Source organism: Vigna angularis, chromosome 1 (assembly GCF_016808095.1).
Source record: "Vigna angularis cultivar LongXiaoDou No.4 chromosome 1, ASM1680809v1, whole genome shotgun sequence".
Classification (NCBI taxonomy): domain Eukaryota; kingdom Viridiplantae; phylum Streptophyta; class Magnoliopsida; order Fabales; family Fabaceae; genus Vigna; species Vigna angularis.
The window spans coordinates 35706721-35734699 of record NC_068970.1 but is presented as its reverse complement, the minus strand read 5'-3'; the positions used below and the strand labels follow the sequence as shown (position 1 = coordinate 35734699).

Here is a 27979-nt window from a genome sequence, read left to right as displayed (position 1 = left end):
ATCTGACTTAAATAAAAGAAAAACCAAATTCATAAATATAGTTGTAATCTTAGGGCTGTTTGGAATAAAAGATTTTAAAGACAAGGGAAATTAAGGATAAAATTTTCATTTTGAGTAGATATTCTCTAATCCAAGAATTTTGAAATTAAATAAATAAATCGATAAGCTATCATGAAATTATCAACTTATTCATTCATATAAACATTCCCTTTCCTTTTTGTCCAATACATTGCCATCTTGATTCAGGAAGCTGCTCAAAGAATTATGTACCACATATGGCAGTTGCATACATTATTGTCAATAGTAAATATCTAAATATTGTACATTGTGTATAAACAAAGTAATGTATAATATTAAGGCTTTCTGATTCCAGAAGAGTCAGCAGTGGACTGAAATGAACCCTCTGCAATCTTTTCTATAATATTGCTTCTATACAGCAATTATGGCTTGTCACACCATCATCTATTCTTCTGTCTTTATACTTGCCACCTAAGAAACATGTACAAAGTGGTGATGATGATTTTCCAAAGGAACATACACTTGAAAGATAAAAAGAGTGATATTACGATGCCTCCCAAATCTTATAGTCCCTTCCCTCCAAAGCTGAGGACCATTTTTGGGATCCACTGGGTGGTTCAAATTGACCAGGTCCAATCTTCATAGCAACTTTTTCATCTATCAAAGCTGCATAAACATCCCTTTCTGCCTTGCAAATTTTAACCTTAAACATAAGAATTATCAAAGCTGCAAAGGTTAGTGTTCCAAAATAATGTCAACGTTTCTACGTTATCTAAAGAAAATATTCAAACTTTTTATTAAGATATAATATGTAAGGATGCTTGTGGGTTCCCGTATCAAACACCAAGAAAAGTAAATGTCACGCTTTTCAAGTTTTAAATCTCAGTAGTAAAGACATTGTTGCAGCGAAAGCTCAGATGCATTCTCAAGGAATGTTGCAAGCAGATATTTTCATTTACTTGTCCAACGTTATTGCAATTGTCATCTATATTACTATGAGTAATTAGTTCATTCTGCTAGCATAAGTTGATAACCAAAACATGTTTTGTGATATAACTCCATCACTGTAAATTAGGAAGTTTAGAAACTTCAGATAGTGAGGATGCTGTGAGAAAGAGGTGTGAAATGAGGATCTGGGCTGCAATAAACTACCTAAAGTGGCCAGCATGAGGGAAAAGTTAGGAGCAAAGCAATGAATTAAAGAAGGGATAGATGGGTAAGTGCTAGAGAGTTATTTTGAAATTAAGGTTTTGAAACAACAACTAACACCATAGAGATTATTGTCATTCTGTATTTTCCTTTTCCGGTTGAAAGAATTATGAATTACGTATTACTTTGCCACATTTTCTGATGCGTTAATTTCAGTGCAGTGGCTGTCAGTACATAATGCAGTGATAGATTTTCAGTTTCTATGACTTTGTTATGGCAAGGAAGAAGTTCCTCGTCATCCACCCCAGAAATTATCCATTTAAACAATTGTATGCAGCACATAATAGAATGTTCTGATACTCACTGTACTCCTGCAGTGGATCTTGTTCCGCTTTCTGATAGAGAGAAGTGTTGATATTTCAGTTTTATATTGAGAAAAAAGATGGTCATAGAATACTGATGGAGTTCCTGGGTGAGTAAGAGTGTAAGCATATCCTTGCATTTCTTTTCCACTGGGAAATCTCCAATGACCCTTCATACAAGAAAATATGAAAGAAAATTTACGATAGTTTATATTTTAGCATAACAAATAAGTATTAAGTATAACCATAATATGAAAGAAACTTTATGATAGTATATATATTCGAAAAGATTCAGAGTGAAATGCCTAATTTGAAACGTCCAATCTTACTAATGAAGTCATTCATAATAATAGGTGCGGTCAAAGATAATGAATTATTTCTATCAAAAATTAGCCTTGAAAGAATTTCTAAGAGTATCAGAATATTTTTGAAAGGGGAAGCTCAAACCTGGGTAGAACCAGTATCATGATTTTCTATAAAAGTAACAGCACGAGATGGCCACCATCCAAGAACACCAGGGGGCTTCCCCTTCTGATCTGACAAGCGCCAGTATTCACATCTTTCCAAAGCCTATATGTGCAAGAGAAAAGTATGCTAATTATTCATATTTACCATACAATACATTATAGTCAAGTCACAACATAATTCTCTCCCGTATGAACATCTATTAAATCTCTCCTATGGCAACAAGCAGCTTATTAGCAATGAGATTCGTTCACTAGAAGCAATAATTTAAAACAAAAAAGAAGTCAAAGAAACATAGTAGTTTACTGCCTTAACGAAAAAAAAAAGATTGCAAACAAATTCCAACAAGACAGAAACTAGTAATATTTCAAAACAGATAAATCACTTGGTAAAATTTTCAAGTCCTCCAAGAGCTATGTCCGGTAGATTCAGAAAATCTTACACATGAGATATTTAAAATAAATGAAGCTGAAAGTTGAAACAATCAACTTGAGTGCTTACAGAGTGAAGAATTCCTTTGGTTGTAACATCAAATGCGCCAGCAGTACCACCAGTAGCATTGATCCAGTCAACGATCCTTTGCCTATGTGCATCTTGATTATGATCCATTTCACCATATGTATAACTAAGAGAATCCCAATACTCTCCTACAGCAAAGTATGGCTCACTTGCTTCCAGGTAGTCCTTTACATAACCACCCCAAAATCCTCTGACAAAGTCAAGCCTCCACCCATCATACCCGATTTCTCTCCTGAAAAGTAACAGTATTAGAAGAAAAAAAACTACAATTATTGTAATACTTCAAAGCAAAGAAAGATGAGGGAGGGTGGAGGTAAAGAAGTCATTAACAAAGCATCGTAGAAAAACAGTATTTCTTGAAATTATAGGGAATAGGGATTAAGGTAGAGAGAGAGAAAATAAAACAAACAATGAATCACATTCTCTAACATTTACTAGAAGGATCAAAAAACACAAATTACTTACCCTTATTTATATTCATATACTAGACTCCTATGTCCAATTAAATTAGATATCAAATCATGAAATACGCATGTCACTCTATGAGATCATCTATTATACTTTAAATACTCTTAAATAGAACAATATTACTGTTAGATGTTAAGTTGTGTGTTTATGTTAACTGAGCTCAGCCCATTCTGTATTTAGGGTTTAACCCTTATCTTACATTATAAATAAACTACCCCGTGTGTATGCTAAACACATAAGGGAGATTTCTCCTAATCTTCTCTACTATTTCATATGGTATCTAGAGCTTAGGTTTTGTTCCAGCCAGTTCCACAGTCTCCGGTACCCATCGCCGCCGTCGCCGCCGCCAGAGTTCCATAATCGACCGACGACCATACCATCCGGATCTTCTCGACCGGGCGGCCACCGTGGTGCAAAGATCGCGGCGAACAGACCATCCACGCGCCTCCACGCGCCCCTGCAACAGTCACCATATCCGCCGCTTCCCGCCGTTCGTGCCGGCGCGTCACCGGCGAGATCCGCCGCCGACCAGGACCGTCGTGATCGCCTCCTTGTCCTCTTTCTGGATTTGTTGTCGTTGCGTCAATCGGAGCACTTTGGATTTTTAGGGTTTCTCCCTCTCCATAGCTGCCCAACGTGATGATCGGAGTCGGTCTTGTCAGCCAGGTAAAGGACGTCCAAAATGTGACCACTGTGGCAAGCTAGGCCACAAAATTGATAGATGTTATGCGCTTCATGGATGTCCTCCTCGACCTATAGCAATGGCTAATTCTGATCCACCTCCCCGATCACCGTTTGCAGACTATTCTACTTCATCAAATACCATAAACAACCCTGCATTCTTTCAAGAATTTCTCAGATGGTATGAGGACCGTCAGCACTCTAGTTCCACTACATCTGCTTCTGTTATACGCACAGGTACTCCTTTTGTTGGTCTGACTCACTCTCTCGGATCTTGGGTCCTTGACTCAGGCGCCACCGATCATATCACTGGTAACAAGTCCTTGTTTTCTTCCTTGTCATGTCCAAATGATTTACCCTCGGTAAAAATGGCTGATGGGTCTAGAGTCTCATCTCATGGTATTGGTACTGTTCATATTTTTTCGTCCATATCTATTGATAATGTACTTTATGTCCCTGGGTCTCCTTTTAACTTATTGTCCGTAAGTCGTTTACCGCGTTCCCTTAATTGTGTTATTTCATTTACCAAAGATTCTGTTTGGTTGCAGGACCAGAGTTCGAAACACATGATTGGCACAGGATGTGAGTATCATGGCCTATATCATCTCCGCCCTTCTCCACATGTTGGCGTAATCATGGAGTCACCATCCCTTCTTCATGCTCAGTTAGGTCATCCCAGTCTTGCCAAACTGCAACAACTTGTTCCGAGTTTGTCGAAATTATCAAGTTTGTCGTGTGAGTCTTGTCAGTTAGGTAAACATACTCGCAGTTCCTTTCCTCGTAATGTTTCACAAAGAGCGTCATCCCCCTTTTCATTGGTTCATTCCAATATTTGGGTACCTAGTCGTGTTAAGTCCACTTTAGGATTTCAGTATTTTGTTACCTTTATTGATGACTATTCCAGATGTACTTGGTTGTTTCTCATGAAGAATTGTTCTGAGTTGTTTTCTATTTTCCAATCATTTTTCAATGAAATAAAAACTCAGTTTGGGATTTCTATTCGCACTTTACGCAGTGATAATGGCCGTGAATACCTTTCTCAACCGTTTAAACATTTTATGGCTTCTCATGGCATTCTTCACCAAACCTCATGTGCTTATACCCCTCAACAAAATAGGGTGGCTGAGCGCAAGAATAGACACCTTATTGAAACAACTCGTATACTTCTAATTCATGGTCAAGTACCCTCACGTTTTTGGGGTGATGCAGTTCTCACGGCATGTTATCTTATCAACCGCATGCCATATTTCGTCCTAGATAACAAAATCCCTCATTCTATCTTATTTCCTCAAGACCCTCTGCATCCATTACCTCTTAGAGTTTTTGGGTCTACATGTTTTGTTCATGATTTTAGTCCTGGTCTTGATAAGTTATCTCCTAGGTCTCAAAAATGTGTCTTCTTAGGATTTCCACGGTCACAAAAGGGCTATAAGTGTTTTTCCCCTTCCCTCAATCCTCATTTTATCTCTGCTGATGTCACTTTTGATAAATCTTCTTTTTACTTTTCACATCTATCTTCTTTTTACTTTTCACATCTATCTTCTAGTTCTGTACCGCTACCTGCTACTGTTGATATTCCTATTATCTGTGATCCTCCTGGTGATGCTCCACCCATTTTGTCTCCTCTTTCTTTAGACTCTCATTCACCATAGGATCGTCCTTCACCATAACCCCTTCAGGTTTATAGTCACCGCAATTGTCTCCCTCATGACTCACTTCCAGTGCCGCCTCCTGTGTCTCCTCCGGCTCCAACAAATGAGTCTGACCTGCCTATTGCCCTCCGTAAAGGTATACGCTCTACCCGTAACCCTTCCCCCATTATATTGTTCTTAGTTACCACAAATTATCTCCATCTTTTTTTTACACTTGTCTCTCATCTATTTCTTCTGTGTCAATTCCCAAGTCTGTGGGTGATGCCTTAACTCATCCTGGCTGGCGTCAAGCTATGCTGGATGAATTAAGTGTTTTACAGAAAAGTGGAACTTGAGAGCTTGTCCAATTACCATCTGGAAAGTCTGTTGTTGGTTGCAGGTGGGTGTATGCTATCAAGGTTGGCCCTGATGGCACAATTGATCGTTTGAAAGCTCGACTGGTTGCCAAAGGCTACACACAGATTTTTGGTTTGGATTATGGTGATACTTTTTCTCCAGTGGCAAAAATGACCTCTGTTCGCCTATTCATTGCCATGGCCGCTATTCGACAATGGTCTATTTACCAACTTGATGTCAAAAATGCTTTCCTTAATGGTGATTTGCGTGAAGAAATTTATATGGAGCAACCGCCTGGCTTTGTTGCTCAGGGGGAGTCATCTGGATTGGTATGTCGTCTTCGCAAATCCTTATATGGCCTAAAACAGTCTCCTCGGGCATGGTTTGGTAAATTCAGCTGTGTTGTTCAACAATTTGGTATGTCTCGCAGTGAAGCGGATCATTCAGTGTTCTATCGCCACTCAATTGCTGGATGTATCTACTTAATAGTGTATGTCGATGATATTGTTCTCACAGGAAGCGACTATCTTGGCATCTCTCAGATGAAACAACACCTTTGTTATCATTTTCAAACCAAAGATCTTGGCAAACTCCGGTACTTTTTGGGTATTGAAGTAGCACAATCCAATGCTGGTATTGTCATATCTCAGAGGAAGTATGCGTTAGACATCTTGGAGGAAACAAGGTTAATGAACTGTAAATCTGTTGAGACACCTATGGACCCTAACATCAAACTCCTACCAAATCAGGGGAGCCTTTCTCAGATCCTGAACGGTACAGAAGATTAGTTGGTAAATTAAACTATCTTACTGTTACACGTCCTGGCATTTCCTTTGCAGTTAGTGTGGTGAGTCAATTTCTAAACTCCCCATGTGAAGACCATTGGGATGCAGTTGTTCGCATACTGAAGTATATTAAAGGATCACCTGGAAAAGGTTTGCTATATGGTCCTAACAACGATACAAAAATCGTTTGCTATTCAGATGCTGATTGGGCTGGTTCTCCTTCTGATAGGAGGTCTACTTCTGGATATTGTGTCTCTATTGGTGGCAACCTGATATCTTGGAAAAGTAAGAAGCAAAGTGTTGTGGCAAGGTCCAGCGCAGAAGCAGAAGCAGAATATAAAGCTATGGCATCTGCTACTTGCGAGCTTGTGTGGCTTAAACAATTACTTAGTGAATTGAAATTTGGAGATGTCACTCACATGACACTTATATGTGATAATCAAGCTGCTCTTCATATTAGCTCTAACCCTGTCTTCCATGAGAGAACCAAGCACATTGAAGTTGATTGTCATTTTATTAGAGAAAAAATCATATCTGGAGATATCAAGACTGAGTTCGTTAACTCAAGCAACCAGTTGGCAGACATATTCACCAAGTCCTTACGAGGACCTAGAATTGACTATCTTTGTAACAAGCTTGGAACATATGATTTATATGCTCTAGCTTGAGGGGGAGTGTTAGATGTTAAGTTGTGTGTTTATGTTAATTGAGCTCAGCTCATTCTGTATTTAGGGTTTAACCCTTATCTTACATAAATAAACTACCCCATGTGTATGCTAAACACATAAGGGAGATTTCTCCTAATGTTCTCTACTATTTCATAATTACAAAAGGCAAATAATTATGAACGTAGGAAGAAAGGAAAGAATCAACTGAGTGTTTGGATCGCAAGATAAAAAGGCCTGGTTATCAATCCCAACCTAAGTTGTGGTACATAGAGGCCTACCTGAAAACCGCTTTAGTGGTTGGCAGGATGGCCATTATATTGAAGATTATAGATACTAGATAAATAATCTATAATCTATAGTATGCACATGTAAATGGTGTAAAAAATATCCAAAATTGAAAATCTTTGCATAATATTTATTATTAATAATAAAAAAGGCATAACATACTTTCACCATTAACTTGAGCTGTAAGATCTAAGTTTTCTTTAGAGATAAATTTTAAAATAGATATAGAATAAAGGTTTATAAATGAGTTATCAATATTCATTCTTTATTTCGTTAGAAACTCTACCGCTTTAAAATCCCATCTAAACTCTAGAATTTTGAAGTTTGAAATAATCTGTTTTCTAAACAAATTATATGACCGAAGAAATGGCAGCTGGTGGACAAAGATAGACTAATCATAATATTGATCTAGGTAAGTTATTATTTCCTATCATTGGTTCAATACATTTTCTTCTTTTCTTGGGTTTGGAAAGGAAAGGTCATAGTGGTTTGATTAAAGGAAGATGCTGTCATTGTAGGGACTTATGTTTATGGAAGTACAGCCAGGTTTCCAAGAGGCATAAGAAAAAGTTTCCTTAGTAAGCACATTATCTTCAGGTAAATAGCATCTATTTAGTATGATATTTATTGAATTGTATAAGTTTTGAATGTATTATGTGTCTAATGCAGACCACACACTATATATTTGTTAAAACACTAAGACATTTTATTCATATATGAAAAGTGTAAGTTACAAGGTTATGGTATTCTATATATATATATATATAGAATACCATGACAGAACACAATTACACAATATAACCCACTTCTCAAGTTGGGTACACACACAAACAACATCAAACAACAACATAAACATAATACATTTTAACACTCCCCCTCAAGCTGGAGCATATAAATCATATGCACCAAGCTTGGAACATATAAACTGAATCCTAGGCCCTCTTAAAGACTTAGTAAAAATATCTGCAAATTGTTCATTAGAATTGACAAATTCTGTAATGAGATCCTTGGACAATAACTTCTCTCTGATGAAATGACAATCAATTTCTATATGTTTTGTTCTCTCATGGAACACTGGATTGGAGGCAATGTGAAGAGCTGCTTGGTTATCACAATACAACTTCATAGGCTTGTTTTCACAGAATTTTAATTCTTGAAGGAGTTGTTTGATCCATATAAGTTCACATGTAGCTATGGCCATAGATCGGTATTCAGCTTCTGCACTAGATCGAGCAACAACACTTTGTTTCTTGCTTTTCCATGATACAAGGTTCCCTCCAAGGAGTACACAATATCCTGTAGTAGATCTTCGATCATTCGGACAACCAGCCCAATCTGCATCACAATATCCTTCTAACTCAGTACTTCCCTTGTTCTCATACAATAGTCCATGACCTGGATTCCCTTTTACATATCTAAGGATGCGGACCACGGCATTCCAATGATCAATATGAGGATTTTGCATAAATTGGCTCACAACTCCCACTGGATAAGAAAGATCAGGTCTTGTTATGGTGAGATATATCAGTTTTCCAACCAACCTTCTGTATCTTTCTGGATCTGAGAAAGGTTCACCATGGTCTTTCATTAACTTTTTATTTGAGTCCATAGGACTATCAATGGGCTTGCAATCTGTCAGACCTGTTTCCTCCAAAATATCCAGGGCATATTTTCTTTGTGAAATGATGACTCCTTCTTTTGATTGTGCCACTTCAATACCAAGGAAATATTTCAACCGACCTAAGTCTTTAGTTTGAAAGTGGTTGAACAAATGATCCTTTAATTGAGCAATTCTTGCAACATCATTTCCTGTGATTACAATATCATCAACATAAACCATTAGATAAACACATTTATCAGGAGTAGAATGCCCATAAAACACTGAATGATCTGCTTCACATCGTTTTAATCCGAATTGTTGCACAACATGGCTAAATTTACCAAACCAAGCTCGAGGTGATTGTTTCAAACCGTAGAGTGAACGACGTAATTTACAAACTAACTTAGACTCCCCCTGAGCAACACAACTAAATCCAGGAGGTTGCTCCATGTATATCTCCTCTTCCAGATCACCATGAAGAAAGGCATTTTTAATATCCAACTGGTGAAGTGGCCATTGTCTAATGGCAGCCATGGCAAGAAATAGACGAACACTACTGATTTTGGCCACCGGAGAAAAAGTATCACAATAGTCGAGACCATAAACCTGAGTATATCCCTTTGCGACTAGACGAGCTTTAAGACGATCAATGGCACCAGTAGGACCAACTTTAATAGCATATACCCATCTGCATCCCACGGGTTTCTTATCAGGAGGAAGAGGTACAAGGTCCCAAGTGCCACTTTTGTCAAGTGCCTGCATTTCATCAATCATGGCTTGTCGCCATCCAGGGTGATCAAGTGCCTCACGAACATTATTAGGAACTTTGATGTTAGAAAGGGAGAAAACAAAGGAGAAATATGTAGGAGACAGACGATGGTAACTTAAAAAATTATAAACAGGATAAGGATTTCGAGTAGATCGAATACCTTTTCGAAGAGCAATAGGCCAAGCTTGATTTGAGTCAAGAGAGGACGAAGAGGATGAAGGATCCATGGTCTGAGAATCTGATGGAGAAGGAGCTGAGTCTCGAGGATCTTCAGGCACGGAGGAAGGTGGTTCAACAATATCTTGTGCATTCTGAGTTTGAGCTGAAGATGGAGAAGCGGGAATGACCAAGGGATCACATAATGGTATAGGAAGCATCTCTTCAACAGATGAAGGATACTCCTTGGAAGACAAGAAGAAGGGTGTATCCTCAAAAAAGGTGACATCAGAAGACATATAATACCTTCTTGTGGAGGGAGAATAACATCTATATCATTTCTGAATGCGAGAATATCCCAAAAAGACACATTTAATAGACTTGGGAGAAAGTTTATCAAGACCAGGAGAAACATTATGGACAAAACATGTACACCCAAATACACGTGGGGGAATATGATATAGGGCGTCATTTGGAAAAATAACAGAATAAGGAACTTTATTCTCAAGAGAGGAAGACGGCATCCTATTGATTTGAAAACAGGCAGTGAGGATTGCATCCCCCCAATGATGAACAGGAACATTAGTATTTAACATCAGAGAACGTGTTGTTTCAATAAGATGTCTATTCTTTCTCTCAGCTATGCCATTTTGTTGTGGAGTGTGAGGACATGTTGACTGATGTAAAATTCCTTTGGAAGATAAAAATGAAGAAAATGCAGTAGAAAAATATTCCTTAGCATTATCACTTCTGAGAATTTTAATTGTCTTTCCAAATTGATTTTGAATTTCATTAACAAAGGACATAAAAATGGCTAAAAGTTCAGATCTCTCTTTCATAAGATAAACCCACGTACATCGAGAAAATTCATCAATGAAGGTTACAAAATAGTTAAAACCAAAGGAAGTAACCCGACTCGGTCCCCAAATATCAGAGTGAATGGTAGAAAAAATAGACTTACATCGTGTCTCAGATTTCTTTGGATAAGAAGATCTAACATGTTTTCCTAACTGACAAGACTCACAATCTAAGACAGGAATGTGTTTAAGACTTGGAACCATCAACTTCAGCTTAGACAAATTTGGGTGACCCAAACGATCATGTAAAATTTTAGGAGATGAAGTTGAAATGTAAGAAACAAGAGAGGTAGGTTTTAGGAAATACAATCCTCCTGACTCATATCCTTCTCCAATTCGACGACCCGTACCATGTTCCTGTATGACAAAGGAAGTAGCAGTAAATGTTATAGAACAATTTAATGAACGTGTCAATTGACTCACGGACATTAAGTTATAAGGACAATGAGGAATATACAAAACAGAATTTAAGTTCAGTGAGGGAGATAAAGACACTTTGCCGATTCCTTGAGATGTCAATTTGGATCCATTGGCAATAGTAACTAACTGAGGAACTTTTTGAGAGGTAATGGAGGAAAACAAACGAGTGTTACCAGACAAATGATTTGAGGCACCTGAATCAAGAATCCATGAATCTTGACATTCCGCAGATTGTGAGATACGTGCACTTGACATACTTGGCACTAAAGGAAACTGACAATGGCCAGTGGATTTCTCAAACTTGTATCTCAAAAATTCTTGATACTCTTCATTTGAACATTGCACATACCCACTTCGACTACTATGGCATCCTCCATTAGCTCCGTTCCTTGAAGTGGCAGATAAGGAGAAATTAGTTTTAGTAGACGATGTCATTCTAGATTTGTGAGTAGGATCCAAAAAGAAACAAGGTCTTATGACTATGGGAAATCAGAATCCCTCTTCAACCATACTAAGAAATGAAGCTCTCCAATGTGAAATTTAAGAGAGAAAACCCTAGGTGCAAACAACAACTACCAAACCAGCGAAGCAAGGGGCCAAAACACGCTGAGGAAGCTACGAAAAACTGTCTGCAATGGCACAGTGTCGACCCAGCACAGAGAAGGCTGCGCGTGAGGAACACGCGCCGGAGAGTCGCCGGAAACAGGCGGCGCGTGAGGACCACGCGCCGGGAACTTGCTGGAGATAGGTGGCGCGTGGCGGCGCGTGAAGAGGAGTCTGCTCTTGACTCCGACGATGTTGGCCGTCGCTCGAGAAGACGGTCCAGATCCGCTGGTCACCGGTCAAAACCGTGACGGTGGCCGGACGGTGGCCGGCGTAGATCGGAGAGAAGCTGCGCGTGGAGGAGCGTGTGGAGGTTTCTGAGGAAGCGGCCACCAGGGTTGGGTCGCGCTTCACTAGGCGAACCTAACCCTCAACTTTGCCTGACAAACGGCGGCGGCGGACGGCGGCGGACGGCGGCGGCGGCGACGGTGATAGCATCGGCGGCGGCGGAAACTGGCGGCGACAGCAGTGGCACACTGGGTCTGGCTCTTGATACCATGTTAAAACACTAAGACATTTTATTCATATATGAAAAGTGTAAGTTACAAGGTTATGGTATTCTATATATATATATATATAGAATACCATGACAGAACACAATTACACAATATAACCCACTTCTCAAGTTGGGTACACACACAAACAACATCAAACAACAACATAAACATAATACATTTTAACAATATTTATAACATAACACATAATAAATTATAATAAAAACACCTAATAATTAGAAATCAATCGTCCTAATTTCTTTCTCGGATTATGTAACGCATAATTCCCTAGAAATCTGTAATAGATTATTACATTCTAACACTCCTCCAGAAGCTAGAGCATATATGTCATATGTACCAAGTTTGTTATAAATGATCTGAGGGCCTCTAAGGGACTTGATGAACATAAAACATGTCAGCCAGCTGATTGCTAGAGTTGACAAAATCAATACTAATTTCTCCAAAGAGCACCTTTTCTCTAACAAAGTGACAATCAATTTCAATGTGTTTAGTTCTTTCATGGAAAACCGGGTTTGATGTGATGTGAAATGCAGCTTGATTGTTACAAATAAGCTTTGTTTCATGGATGTCTCCTATTTTTAGTTGTAGTAGTTGCCTAAACCACGTAAGTGGACCAAGATAAGTATTTTTCTAGTTGAGCTTTGCAGTGGTAATAGTAGGAGTAATAGATAGAAAGGAAGTCATTCCAATAGGAGAAGCCATTCCGAAAAAGAAAACATGAAAGGAAAATCCTATCTTGAGGGAAAACCCTAAGTGTAAGTTACGGCCAACGAAACAGAAGGACATGGACAGCAATATGTTCAGGAGGCTTAAGCAAGACAAAAGGTAGCGGCATGGTGTGATTGTGACACCAGAAAGGCGACATATGACAAACACACGCCTGAAGCTAGCCAGAAAACAACAGTGCATGACAGCGCGTGTGGAGGTTCTTGAGGCGACAACCACCAGGGATGAGTCACACTTCTTGAGACGTACATAACCTTGACTTCGCCAAAGAAGATGCAACGGCGGACGGCGATAGCGAACGGCAAAAGTGAAAGTGCTGATGACAGACAATGAAGATGAAAGGTCTCACTCTTAATACCAAGTTGAAGAACTTGAATTAAGTAAAACAGTGTATTTTTCCTTAATAGATTGTTACAATTTACTACTGTATTTATAGAGTACAAAGGTGCAAAATACAAAAGGTCATGCACCTCCCAAAACCCTAACCTAACAGTTGGGTTCCCATACATAAATAATAATAATAAAGAAACATTACATTTCAACACTCACAAGTGGTTGTTGCCATAGCACGATATTCTAATTTTGCACTAGACCTAGCAACTATATTTTGCTCCTTGCTTCTCCGTGAGATAAGATTTCCTCCGATAAGAACACAGTTCTCAAAAGTGGATGTTCTATCTGATTGTGATCCTGCCCAATCCACATCAAAGTAACAAGTGATCTTAGTATTGCCTTTGTCTTCATACAATCATCCTCGTCCTAGAGCATTTTTTATGTATCAAAGGATACATGTCACAGCATCCCAATGGCTATCACAAGGAGCATTTAGAAATGACTTACCATACTAACCGCAAAAAGTAATGTCAAGTCTGGTGATAGTGAGATAGTTGAGTCTACCTACCAGGCGACGATATCTTTTCAGATCTTTCAATGTCTCCCCATGACACGGAAGAAGCTTGATATCAAGATCCATAAGAGTATCACAAGGACGACAGTCAACCATGGCAGTTTCAGTAAGAATGTGTAGGACATGCTTACATTGAGTAATGACAATTCCAAAAGCAAATTGAGCAACTTCAATTCCTAAGAAATATTTTAGAGGACCGAGATCTTTAGTATGAAATTGTTGTTAAAGGTGCTCTTTGAGTTGTCGAATCCCAGCCTCATCAATACTCATGATGACAATATCATCAACATAAACAACAAGGTAAATGCACTTGCCATATAAGGAAAGAAAAGAGAAGACAAAATGATCAACCTCACACCTAGTCATGCCAAGATGTGTCAAGACAGAACTGAAACGACCAAACCAAGCCCGGGCAGATTTCTTCAAACCATAGAGAGACTGTTGAAGCTTACAAATAAGACGAGAATCGCCGGGAGAAAGAAAGCCAAGGGGTTGATCCATATAAAATTTGTTATTCACCATGTAAGAATGCATTTTTAATATCTAGTTGATGAAGAGGCCAATGATGAATAGTAGCCATAGCTAGAAAGAGATACCCAAGAGCTATAGTTGCTTGTCCTAGTCAGTTGTTCACATGGAATCAATAGAACAGTGGTAAAACTAACGGCAGAGGAGGTACTTGAGTGTTAGCTTTCAAAAGCCATGGGAAAAGTACCTGAAATGGGCTAAAAAGGGGGTTGGGGTATAAGGGAGGATGCAGAAGGCCTGGTTAGTTGGGTAGAAGCTCGATCTGCCGATGAGAAGCTTAACCAACAGAGGAGAAGCGCGGTCTTCCAGGGAGAAGCTCAGCCAACAAAGGAGAAGCTCAATTTGTCGGTGAGAAGCTCGGCCAGTAGAGGAAAAGCTCGGTCAGCCGAGGAGAAGCTCAGCCAGCAGAGGAGAAGCTCAATTTGCTAGGGAGAAGCTCGGCCAACAAAGGAGAAGCTCGGTCAATTGGGTGAGACGTATGCGCCAAAAATAGGTGGCGCATGTTGGTGCGTGCAACGGTGGATCGAACCGGTGAATGAAGCGTAGTGGTCACCAAAGGAAGAGGATCTCAATCGCAGTGGTCACCGGAGGAAAAGGACACTCGGTGACAGAGAAAAGGGGCACATAATGGCTGCAGTTACTGTTCACCCAAAAAAACAAAGAGAAAAAAAAATAAACCAAGATCGAAACCCTAAACTACTGATACCATATAGAATTGTATAATGTCTCAGTGTATTGTGTGTCTAATGCAAACCACACATTATGTATTTATAGCATAATACATAATCAATTATAATTAAAACACCTAATAATTAGGAATCGATCATCCTAATTCCCAGATTATGCAACGCTTACTTCCCTAGAAATCTGTAACCGCTTATTACACTCTAAAAATATTGTTTAGATGTGTGGATTTTATGGTGATTAAAATGGGATGTAAGCTGAAAAGTGACATTATAAGCATGTGTATAATTGTAAGAATTTTCAAGTATGAGTATAAAAATAACCATACGACATAAACCTTAATTGAAGTTTAGTTGGTATTTTAAAAATTTGTTACACAGTATAATTGTTATAACAAATTTTGAAAATAATGTTAGTGAAATTTGTGTTTGTAGATTAATATTACTATAGTGGTGGACTGCTGCTCAAACAACACCTAAGTGGTGCGTCATCATTGCATGCACCACTTAATGTTGCTCAAGTGCCATCATGGACACTCAAGCAACAGAGCATATTGGTCAAGCTAGTTGATTAAGACATTCTGGTGCAGCTTCCAAGAGGAAAGATTATAAAAAGTCTAAAGAAGGTTAGATCTCCAGCATTGCTATTTCAGAAATTTAACTAAGAATGTATCAAGTAACAAACTGGCTGGCTATATTCTCATCTGACTAAACATTTTGTGGACATTACATGCAAAAGGCATTGAAAATTAGGATCTAGAATGCAAACCTCAACCACAGTAACCATTCTTTAAGATCCTTTCTCACAAATTCCTGCGAGTGATCAATGTTTGGAGCAGCATGAAAATTGTCTCCACTACTCTTGTTGCCCCTCCCCTGCATGGCAGAAAGATTATAATACACATCAGATTCGCCCAGAAAGCTAAATGCTTCATTGTACTACATACTGACAACAAAGGGAACTTTTAAATACGTCACTGTTGTCCAACATTGTTTATCATGAAATACTTGAAATATTAAACGGGTTTCCAAATAAAAAATGTGGCATGCGTGAAGATTAGATTCACGTGATGCACATGATCATTTGCTTCATATAGTTTAGTCCTTAAACTTATCAATTAACTCCTAAAAAACAAACGATTCTATTTATGCAAGGTACAAAAAGGATCCTGAATGTTTCAACTCAAATCATAGGGTAGAGGAAAGAAAAAGTAATACCATCATAACCAATTCTCCAAAATCTAGGTTACTAAATTGTAATAATCCATTCCATGGTTTCTTGCAAAGTGAACTTTCACTACACCAGAAGTACCAGTTTCATGACTTTACATAAAAGACAATTTCAGTGGCTGCAGACAGAAACATCAAAACTAATAACAATATAGAAATTACTGGAGTTTCGTATTTGTAAGAACACAAATATGAAATAAGCTATTCCCAAAGTGTCTCCTCTCGAAAAATTAATTGGTGTTAATGTCGTAGCAATTTCATAAATGTAAATAAAACAAACCATTTATTTTAGCAAGATCATTCACTCTACAAATGATTGATAATTCTTCTAATCTAGGCTTATGAATATAAAGTTATTTTGTTACCAATTAATGAAATATGCAAACAACAACAAATAATTATGAGATAATCAGAGTAATTTCGAATGAACAATATAATGAATGCTTACATACTTTGTTAGGAGTGAGAAGAGTTGGAGAGTTTATGAGAGAAGGAAGAGAAATACATAGTTAAGCAACCTAACTGCTTATTACAGTTAGGAAGGGCGGGAATAACGGTTGTATAAATAGTGGAGTGCTTAGTAGGTAAGCCCTTTTGGGAGTTTGTTTGTTAACAGGATTAAGCCTGTTGAAGGGGGTTAAGCCCTTGTTTCTGTAAGTGTACAGATAATTCTTTTGTGAATAATATCCAGTTCTGGTTCCATTCTTGTTTTCTTACTGTCCTTAAAGGTGTTTTAGAGGTTCTTGAATAGGTTTTGTGAGAAATAGAGAAGATTGGGAGAAAATATCTCTTGTGTATTTTGCATACACATAGGGTAGTTTATTTATATTGTAGGATATGGGCCAATGCCCTTAATACAGAATAGGCTGAGCCCAAATAACAGAAACACACATCTTAACATCTAACACTCCCCCTCAAGCTGGAGCATATAAATCATATGTTCCAAGCTTGTTACAAAGATAATCAATTCTAGGTCCTCGTAAGGACTTAGTGAATATGTCTGCCAACTGGTTGCTTGAGTTAACGAACTCAATCTTGATATTTCCAGATATGATTTTTTCTCGAATGAAATGACAATCAACTTCAATGTGCTTGGTTCTCTCATGGAAGATAGGGTTAGAGCTAATATGGAGAGCAGCTTGATTATCACATATAAGTGTCATGTGAGTGACATCTCCAAATTTCAATTCACTAAGCAATTGTTTAAGCCACACAAACTCACAAGTAGCTGATGCCATAGCTCTATATTCTGCTTCTGCACTGGACCTTGCCACAACACTTTGCTTCTTACTTTTCCAAGATATCAGGTTGCCACCAATAGAGACACAATATCCAGAAGTAGACCTCCTATTAGAAGGGGAACCAGCCCAATCAGCATCTGAATAGCAAACGATTTTTGTATCGTTGTTAGGACCATATAGCAAACCTTTTCCACGTGATCCTTTAATATACTTCAATATGTGAACAACTGCATCCCAATGGTCTTCACATGGAGAGTTTAGAAATTGACTCACCACACTAACTGCGAAAGAAATGTCAGGACGCGTAACAGTAAGATAGTTTAATTTACCAACTAATCTTCTGTACCGTTAGGATCTGAGAAAGGCTCCCCTTGATTTGGTAGGAGTTTGATGTTAGGGTCCATAGGTGTCTCAACAGATTTACAGTTCATTAACCCTGTTTCCTCCAAGATGTCTAACGCATACTTCCTCTGAGATATGACAATACCAGCATTGGATTGTGCTACTTCAATACCCAAAAAGTACCGCAGTTTGCCAAGATCTTTGGTTTGAAAATGATAACAAAGATGTTGTTTCATCTGAGAGATGCCAAGATAGTCGCTTCCTGTGAGAACAATGTCATCGACATACACTATTAAGTAGATACATCCAGCACTTGAGTGGCGATAGAACACTGAATGATCCGCTTCACTGCGATACATACCAAATTGTTGAACAACACAGCTGAATTTACCAAACCAGGCCTGAGGAGACTGTTTTAGGCCATATAAGGATTTGCGAAGACGACATACCAATCCAGATGACTCCCCCTGAGCAACAAAGCCAGGCGGTTGCTCCATATAAATTTCTTCATGCAAATCACCATTAAGGAAAGCATTTTTGACATCAAGTTGGTAAAGAGGCCATTGTCGAAGAGCGGCCATGGCAATGAATAGGCGAACAGAGGTCATTTTTGCCACTGGAGAAAAAGTATCACCATAATCCAAACCATAAATATGTGTGTAGCCTTTGGCAACCAGTCGAGCTTTCAGACGATCAATTGTGCCATCAGGGCCAACCTTGATAGCATACACCCACCTACAACCAACAACAGACTTTCCAGATGGTAATTGGACAAGCTCCCAAGTTCCACTTTATTGTAAAGCCCTTAATTCATCCAGCATAGCTTGACGCCAGCCAGGATTAGTTAAGGCATCACCTACAGACTTGGGAATTGACACAGAAGAAATGGATGAGAGACAAGTGTAAAAAGATGGAGATAATCTGTGGTAACTAAGAATAGTATAATGGGGGGAAGGGTTACGGGTAGAGCGTATACCTTTACAGAGGGCAATAGGCAGGTCAGACTCATTTGCTAGAGCCGGAGGAGACACAGGAGGCGGCACTGGAAGTGAGTCATGAGGGAGACAATTGCAGCGACTATAAACCTGAAGGGGTGGTGGTGAAGGACGATCCTGTGGTGAATGAGAGTCTAAAGAAGGAGGAGACAAAATGGGTGGAGCATCACCAGGAGGATCACAGATAATAGGAATATCAACAGTAGCAGTAGAGGTACAAACTAGAAGATAGATGTGAAAAATAAAAAGAAGATTCATCAAAAGTGACATCGGCAAAGATAAAATGACGATTGAGGGAAAGGGAAAAACACTTATAGCCCTTTTGTGACCGTGGAAATCCTAAGAAGACACGTTTGTGAGACCTAGGAGATAACTTATCAAGACCAGGACTAAAATCATGAACAAAACATGTAGACCCAAAAACTCTAAGAGGTAATGGATGTAGAGGGTCTTGAGGAAATAAGATAGAATGAGGGATTTTGTGATCTAGGACGGAAGATGGCATGCGGTTGATAAGATAACATGTCGTGAGAACTGCATCACCCCAAAAATGTGAAGGTACTTGACCATGAATTAGAAGGGTACGAGTTGTTTCAATAAGGTGTCTATTCTTGCGCTCAGCCACCCCATTTTGTTGAGGGGGTATAAGCACATGAGGTTTGGAGAAGAATGCCATGAGAAGCCATAAAATGTTTAAACTGTTGAGAAAGGTATTCACAGCCATTATCATTGCGTAAATTTCGAATAGAAACCCCAAACTGTGTTTTTATTTCATTGAAAAAAGATTGGGAAATAGAAAACAACTCAGAACGATTCTTCATTAAAAACAACCAAGTACATCTGGAATAGTCATCAATAAAGGTAACAAAATACTGAAAACCTAAAGTAGACTTAACACGACTAGGTCCCCAAATGTCAGAATGAACTAATGAAAAAGGGGACGACACCCGTTGTGAGACACTACGAGGAAAGGAACTACGAGTATGCTTCCCTAACTGACAAGACTTACACGACAAACTTGATAATTTTGACAACCTCGGGACAAGTTGTTGTAGTTTGGCAAGACTAGGATGACCTAACTGAGCATGAAGAAGGGATGGTAACTCCATGATTACGCCAACATGTGGAGAAGGGCGGAGATGATAAAGCCCATGAGACTCACATCCTATGCCAATCATGTGTTTCGAACTCCGGTCCTACAACCAAACAGAATCTTTAGTAAATGAAATAACACAATTAAGAGTACCAGTTAGACGACTAATGGACAATAAGTTGAAGGGAGACCCAGGGACATAAAGTACATGATCAATGGATATGGATGGAAAAATACTAACAGTACCAACACCATGAGATGAAACTCTAGACCCATCAGCCATTGTTACCGAGGGTAAATTATTCGGACATGACAAGGAAGAAAACAAGGACTTGTTACCAGTGATATGATCGGTGGCTCCTGAGTCAAGGACCCAAGGTCCGAGGGAGTGAGAGTGAGTCAGACCAACAAAAGGTGTACCTGTACGTGCAACAGATGCAGATGTAGTGGAACTAGAGTGCTGACGATTCTCGTACCATTTGAGAAATTTGTTAAAGATTGCAGGTTGTTCTACGGTATTAGATGGAGTAGGATGGTCTGCAGACGGTGATCGGGGAGGTGGATCAGAATTAGCCATTGCTCCTGGTCGAGGATTGATATGAAGAAAAAAGGGTAACCGAGTATGTCTCTGGGTGCTTGGTGTGTCAGCAGCACACTTACCTATCTTCTTCTCCTCAGGGACTGCAGCAACCATTGCCAATTCCGAATGCCATTTGGGAAGAGTTGAGCATGGATTTTATGGTAAGGCTTCCAAAATCACAGGGATATGATGCTATACCCGTGGTAGTAGATCGCTTGAGTAAATACGGTCATTTTCTACCACTCAAGCATCCTTATTCAGCCAGAATGGTAGCAGAGTTATTCATCAAGGAAATTGTTAGGCTGAATTGCATTCCGAAATCAATCGTGAGTGATCGAGACCCCCTCTTCCTAAGCATTTTTTGGCAGGAGCTATTTAAAGGGCAGGGTACACAGTTGAAAATGAGTACCGCATATCACCCAGAGACAGACGGGCAAACAGAGGTTCTAAACCGTGTTTTGGAGGGATATCTTCGGTGCTTTTGTTCAAAACAACCGAAAGGATGGATGACAGTCTTACCTTGGGCTGAGTATTGGTATAAACCAGCTATCAGGGAGCAATCCGGTGCACCCCGTTTGAAATGGTCTATGAACGGCCACCTCCATCCTTGCAACGATTTATACCGGGAGAGTCACTGGTAGAAGCAGTGAGTCAAGAGTTGCAAACCCGAGATGAGGCCTTAAAGCAGATGAAGTTCCACTTGGAGAAGGCATAAGAGTTAATGGTAAAACAAGCCAACAAGGGGAGGAGACCTACAAATGTTGAAGTGGGAGATTGGGTTTACTTGAAGATAAGACCCCATAGACAATCGTCCATGCCAACCAAACTTCACCCGAAGTTAGCAGCCAGATATTTTGGACCGTTTCAGGTGATTCAGAGAGTGGGAGCAGTGGCCTATAAGCTTCAGTTACCTGAGACAGCATGCATACACCCTGTCTTTCATGTTTCACAGTTAAAGAAGGCAATAGGGGAGCAGAGAGTGGAGAAGGAGTTGCCTCCAGACTTGCAGGCCGATGGACCCTCTTTTTGGCCGGTCAGAGTTCTGGGGAGGAGAGTCACGCAGAGAGGGGAAGAGGAAGTGCCACAGTTGTTAATTGAATGGCAGGAAGGAGGACAAGATGGGGCAACGTGGGAAGATGAAGTTGCTATCAAGGAACAGTATCCCGATTTCAACCTTGGGGACAAGGTTGAGCTTCAGGCAGAGGGCAATGTTAGGAATGAGAAGAGTTGGAGAGTTTATGAGAGAAGGAATAGAAATACACAGTTAAGCAACCTAACTGCTTATTACAGTTAGGAAGGGCGGGAATAACGATTGTATAAATAGTGGAGTGCTTAGTAGGTAAGCACTTTTGGTAGTTTGTTTGTTAACAGGATTAAGCCTGTTGAAAGGGGTTAAGCCCTTGCTTCTGTAAGTGTACAGATAATTCTTTTGTGAATAATATCCAGTTCTGGTTCCATTCTTGTTTTCTTACTGTCCTGAGAGGTGTTTTAGAGGTTCTTGAATAGGTTTCTTAATCAGAAACCTATCATAATTAGAAAAAGAAAATGAAAATCAATCATTTTCAAATGTACAGCACCATGGGAAATGGTAAACAAAGCACACAATACATCTTCCTTCCTGAAAGCATGTTATGAGTTTTGATATCAATTATTAATTGTTCTCTGTTAATCTCAGTGAGAGTGAGATTTTATTGAAACTGAACAGATTAAGTTCTGTACATGTATGTGTGTGTGTGAGAGAGAGAGAGAGTAGAGACATGTTTAACAAGACTGATTTTATTGAAACTGAACAGATTAAGTTCTGTACATGTATGTATTTATACTACAAGATGTAGTGTATAGCTGTCTAATATGGTCAACTATTGACTATAGTTGACCCTTGACCATAGTATAGTTAACCCCTAACTATTAGATACAAATCAACTATTTAACAGCCCCCCTCAAACTCAAGGTGAAGAGTTATCAACAGAGAAACTCTTGACATTGAGTTTGGCAAGTAGTAAAGCTAACCGAGTGGAGGAAAGGGGTTTAGTTAAAACATCTGCCCATTGATCAAGAGCAGGAATATGACAAATCTTTAGTTGTTTGGCCATGACTTTATCTCTAACAAAATAAAAATCAATCTCCAAATGCTTAGTATGCTTGTGCAAAATTAGATTGTGAGCAATGGAGACTGCACTCTGATCATCACACAACAGAACAGGAGATGAAATCTGAACATGCAACTCAGAAATTTAACTACCCTATAGTTTGGGGAGAAAGTATGACTGAAAGACATTTATCTACAACCCACAAAAGAAACTAGCTATGTTCTGAGAATATAGAAAAATGTCAAAAATAGATAAGATCTATCCAATTCTTTTAGGATGATATCCAATATTGAGTAAAGAGTAAAGAAAAAATAAATAAATATCCAAAATCCTCGTAAACCTGAAAATGTGGATCATCAGCTACAATTGCACGATCATCCCAGTTGAGACGACCTCCAAATAAGTTCCAAATACCATTCGGATTCTTATAGTGAGCACAGCGGTGATTTAAAACAACATCTCCAAGCACTTTGATTCCAACTTCATGAAAACATTTTACAACATCCTTCAGTTGATCAATAGTTCCATATCTGAAATATTAAAAACATAACTTTTCATGTCAAAGTTCCTTTTCTCAGATATCACACTTATTTTACATCCTGACACAGTCTTTTTTCTTTTCATGCAATGCATAAATCAGAGCATAGAATGTTTCCTTCTACTTGAGTCAAGCAGTAAGTATAATATTTGAAGGTGCAGCATACAGCATATGCTTTTGAGGGTAAACAACATGCTTAACAGTGGGCTCTCTGCATAAATATTTAAAGATAACAGCCGTCTAAAACTATGAAACGATTAGCCCTTTAAAAGGATTTTATTCTAGTACCTAGAATTTAAATTATATAAATCCTTTGGCATATATCCTTCAGGAGAAACAGATTCTGTGGGGGGTGGTAACCATATCACAGTAATGCCAAATGATGCCAGTTCTGCAGCTTTCTCTTTAAGCTCCATGTACCATCTTCCAGATTTATGAGATTCCCAATTAAACCCTTGGCATAGTATTTCATACCCTGTGCCTGTTCCGGAGGATATTTGTGGAGGCAATTCAGGAAATATTAGTGTCTTGGATTCGACAGCAGCCTCAGATTCCACAATAGTTTCCTCTGAGAAAGTTGGAACTGAACTTCTGAAGATGCTGTAGGCCTCAGCAGCTAGCTTTTCAATTTCTTGAAGAATGGATTCTTGTGCTTCTTTGGATTTTGTCTTTCGGTTCTTCTCAGAGGAAATATCTGTCACCAAATGCCTTATTTCATTGATTATTTCATCGGTAAATGTAGATGCAGATTCCTCTTGACCTGACTCTTCAGTGACTTCCGTCACTTCCCTCTGCACACCCTCAAATTGGTCATCCCTCTTGCCAATAGTTAAGCTACTAGATCTTGGGAGAGGGATATAAAAGTCATCTCCCATGTCATTTATCCAAGTACCGTCATTTAGCTTTAAAACAAAAAGAAATCCAGAAAATTCTTCTCCCAAAGAGTGCTGCAATGAACTTCCCACTCCATTGTCTCTTGACTGCAGAAGATGAGAAGTAAATATATCAAAAGACACAGAATGGCATGGACCTACAATACCGCATTCTGACGGGCATAAACCAAATTTCCAAGTTTTCTAAGAGAAAGAAGAAAAAAGGGGGAAAGGGAATAACTAAAATAAAACTTTAGAATAAAAGGATTATCACATATAACCTTGCATCAGTATTTAGAAGAACTTCAGTAAAATACGAGAATGGGATTGAGGGTAAAATGCACTGGGTTGCAAAAATTATTTAGAAACAAAACTTTGAAGATTAAGTGGATTAAATAGTCAGACAATTACTTATGAGTTAAGACAACTTAAAGAAAAGAGCATAGATTTGACTTATGAAAACATCCAACATAACTACATGTAGGACAAGAATACAATATTAATCCTTGAGATATTGACACGACATACAGTCTTAATTTTGGTTGTCCATTAAGAATAGATCACCATTATGAGATTTATTTACTAATTTGTTAAAATGATGGGAAAATTGGGCTTAAAATCCTATCAAATTACTTTAGTACAGAAACATCTTCCTTGAATATGTGAAAAAAAAAATGGAATAGCATCACCATAGGAGCAATAGTTTGGAAATATATTTCATAACCTAAACAAGTACAAAAGCATTTAAAAAAAAAAAAAAAAAAAAAAAAAAAAAAAAAAAAGACAACTAGCCAGAACTATACCTGTAATTTAGTTCTTAATGCTCTGTCCTTAAATGCTATTGTCTCTGGTGGATGAGGGGCAGGTGGAATTTCCCACCACCTCAAATCATCCCTACAAACCCCCCAATGAAGGAGAATATCTCCGGGTATATCTGTTTCTAAATATAAATTATTCTTAGCTGTTTCAGCACATTTCCTAATGGAGACATTGATAGAGTTATTGACGATAATTTCCTTGGTAATAGGCAGCTCTATATAGAAACCTTCTAGTTCACTATTTTCTACTTGTGTAGTTCGGGATCCAGTGTTGCCATCTTGAACTTTGTCATGCGTTGCATCTGACTTGAGGAGAATATTAGATATCTGCCCCAAGGCCCCTAGGAGAGAAAAAGGCATGAAATGTATCTCAGTTCAAACTTGCCAAAATAATTGTGTGAAGACACTGCTAAAAGGATTAAAAAATTAAAATGAAAGAACAAGAGCATCCCCAACACATTATAAGCTCAAATTATGATCATTTCAACATTAAGTAGATAACTGCCTCATTATTGCCAATTTTGTCCTCACAAATATTAGATGCAACGTGCCTTTAGGATCTAACCAAGTTTCATTCTTCAGACAAAATATATATATATATATATATGCATACATACATACATACATATATACATACATACATATATACATACATACATATATACATACATACATATATACATACATACATATATACATACATACATATATATACATACATATATATACATACATACATATATATATTCTTATTTTCCCCTACATTAATGTGGAATGCAAAATTGAAAAACATAGCAAATGGAAAAGATTTTCTATTTTCTTTGGTGCAACATTTTTAATGGCTGTACACTCTATTGTTCATTATATATAACCACCTTAAGAAAAATTTCCTCATTTCTAGAAGTTGAAGGCAACATTACACAAATAGGAACCAATTGGAACCATGGGCAATAATGTATCATAGAATTATGATTTATATAACACATTTTAAAAGCAATGAACTAGTACCAATTTCAGAAGAGAGAAAAAATAAAAGAAAATAACACAATATATACTATATCAAAATACCTGGCCACAAACTAAAACCTTTTTTGGGTCCAATTATATTAGCATCCTCCTTAAGGTAATTAACCAGAGGAACCTTGAAATCTCTTCCTTTGTGTTGATACCATGCACCAGTTTCCTCATCCTGCAATGCATTAACAAGAGCACCAAAATTGAAAAGAAAGAATTAGTACAGAAAGTAACTAAGGTAGTTCTATAAAAAGGTTCTTTAGGTCAACCACGTATTCAACATTAAGAACTAACATCTCCAACTGCTAGCAGTAAAAATACAAACCTTGAGAACAAAATTAATCGCTGAAATATCAGTGTTGGGTTTAATATCGATCTTGACTTCATGTAAAGCATCTCCTTCCGCAGACGACAATGATTTCAGCATGGGTGTTTCTATTGCATAGTCCTGAAATTTTTGCATCACACTCAGTTTCTGCATGGCAATAATAAACAAGGACCATATGAGAGATCATAAGGGGACATGAAGCCACGGTCTACCTTAATAGGAACAGATCCAGGTGGTATCATATCCCGAGGAGGTTGATCCCATTCACTGCAGAATTAAGGTTACACCATAGTCATATATCTTCACCGAGTCATTAGCATTAAGACTTAGCTCTTACCATGATGCAAAATACAAAGCACAATCACCCCATGTCTCAAAATAAAAATGAAAGCTAATTCAAACACCTTATTTGACATGCCGTACCTTCCAACATCATCCACATGAGAAACTCCCCAATGAAGAATCCATTTCCCTGTTAGATTGCAACCCACTGTAAGCTCCCAATTTCCCAAATCCTTCCCATGATCCAATCTTACATAGATCTTTCCCTCCACCTGCAAATTCCGTTATAATCAATCAACACAAAAATCCCATACATGCCAAACACCACACCACGTCTATTAAATGACAAACGAAAAAGGAAAAGGCCTTTTAAGTACTGGTGATTCTCCTTTTTTTCCTTGCAAATACAAGTAGGAAACTATTTGATACTTTTACAGTATTACCATTCTGTTTGATTGCTCAGAAAACAAGGGGAAAAAATCTCTGACAATCCCAAAAAATTAACATATCAACAAAAATCGAGCTGATCCAAACTTTTCCTGGCGGAACAATAAATGGTACCAAACAAAACTCTAACACCATTCAACTTCTCCACTAATTTCCTCAGAAAAAATTCACAATTTCTCTTCTGGGTATTCGACAAACTCTCTCTACAAATAAAACACCACTCCAAAAAAAGTGAGAGGACAAAAGAGAGACCAGCTCAGTTCGGTTGATGGGGAACGTCTGGTCGAACAAGACATCAAAAGACTGAAGGGACTCGAGGGTATCAGTGTTTGTAGCAAAAGCCTCAAACTTTGGAGTGTGGAACTTGTGGGGTTTCCAAGAGGCGAAGTTATAGGTACAGTTATTGCTGCTGGAGTTGAAGAGGGTGAGAGTGGAGGAGGAAGTACGAGAGAATAGCTTTGGCTTGGAACTGTGAATGGAGGGTTCTCTTTCTCTGTTGACACAATGATTGAAGCTGAAGAGAGGGTCAAAGGAAAGGGTGGTGGAGATGCTCATGGTAGGGTGGTTCCTTTTGCAAGGAAATGGGAATGAAGAAGAAGAGGTAGCAGAAGGTGATGAATTAAGCAACTTTGTCTGTGTTTGTTGGATTGCACCAAATTGGAGGTGTGGACAGAAATGTTTTTTCGAATTTAAGAATTATTATACAACACTATCTCACGTGTTCTGTGTTCTTTCAATAATTTCCCTCTTGGGATGGGTCAGATCAATTTCTTTTCTTCATTTCTGAGTAAAGGAAACAAATACACCACCGAAACGAGTTTTAGCGGATATACATTGTTACATTACATACGCATATAACTAATTAAATATAAAAGTGAATTTATTATCTATACTTATACAAATACAAAAACATTATATTCTTTAAATAATCGTTATTCTAAATTAAAATAAGTATAC

At 38.4% G+C, this 27979-nt stretch overlaps 1 protein-coding gene across 1 annotated transcript; it reads right to left on the bottom strand.

Moving 5' to 3' along the window:
- Nucleotides 1-167: 167 nt before the first annotated feature.
- LOC108345242 (alpha-amylase 3, chloroplastic) lies at nucleotides 168-27719 on the bottom strand. The gene is made up of 13 exons (XM_017583832.2): nucleotides 27275-27719; nucleotides 26717-26847; nucleotides 26506-26560; nucleotides 26291-26413; nucleotides 26020-26140; nucleotides 24937-25292; nucleotides 23550-24241; nucleotides 23064-23253; nucleotides 15922-16028; nucleotides 2496-2745; nucleotides 1977-2099; nucleotides 1532-1699; nucleotides 168-721 (listed from the first exon to the last, which is right to left on the bottom strand). Exons 1-13 carry the CDS (start codon nucleotides 27575-27577, stop codon nucleotides 563-565), a joined length of 2778 nt encoding a protein of 925 aa, XP_017439321.1. The 5' UTR covers nucleotides 27578-27719; the 3' UTR covers nucleotides 168-562.
- Nucleotides 27720-27979: the final 260 nt, after the last annotated feature.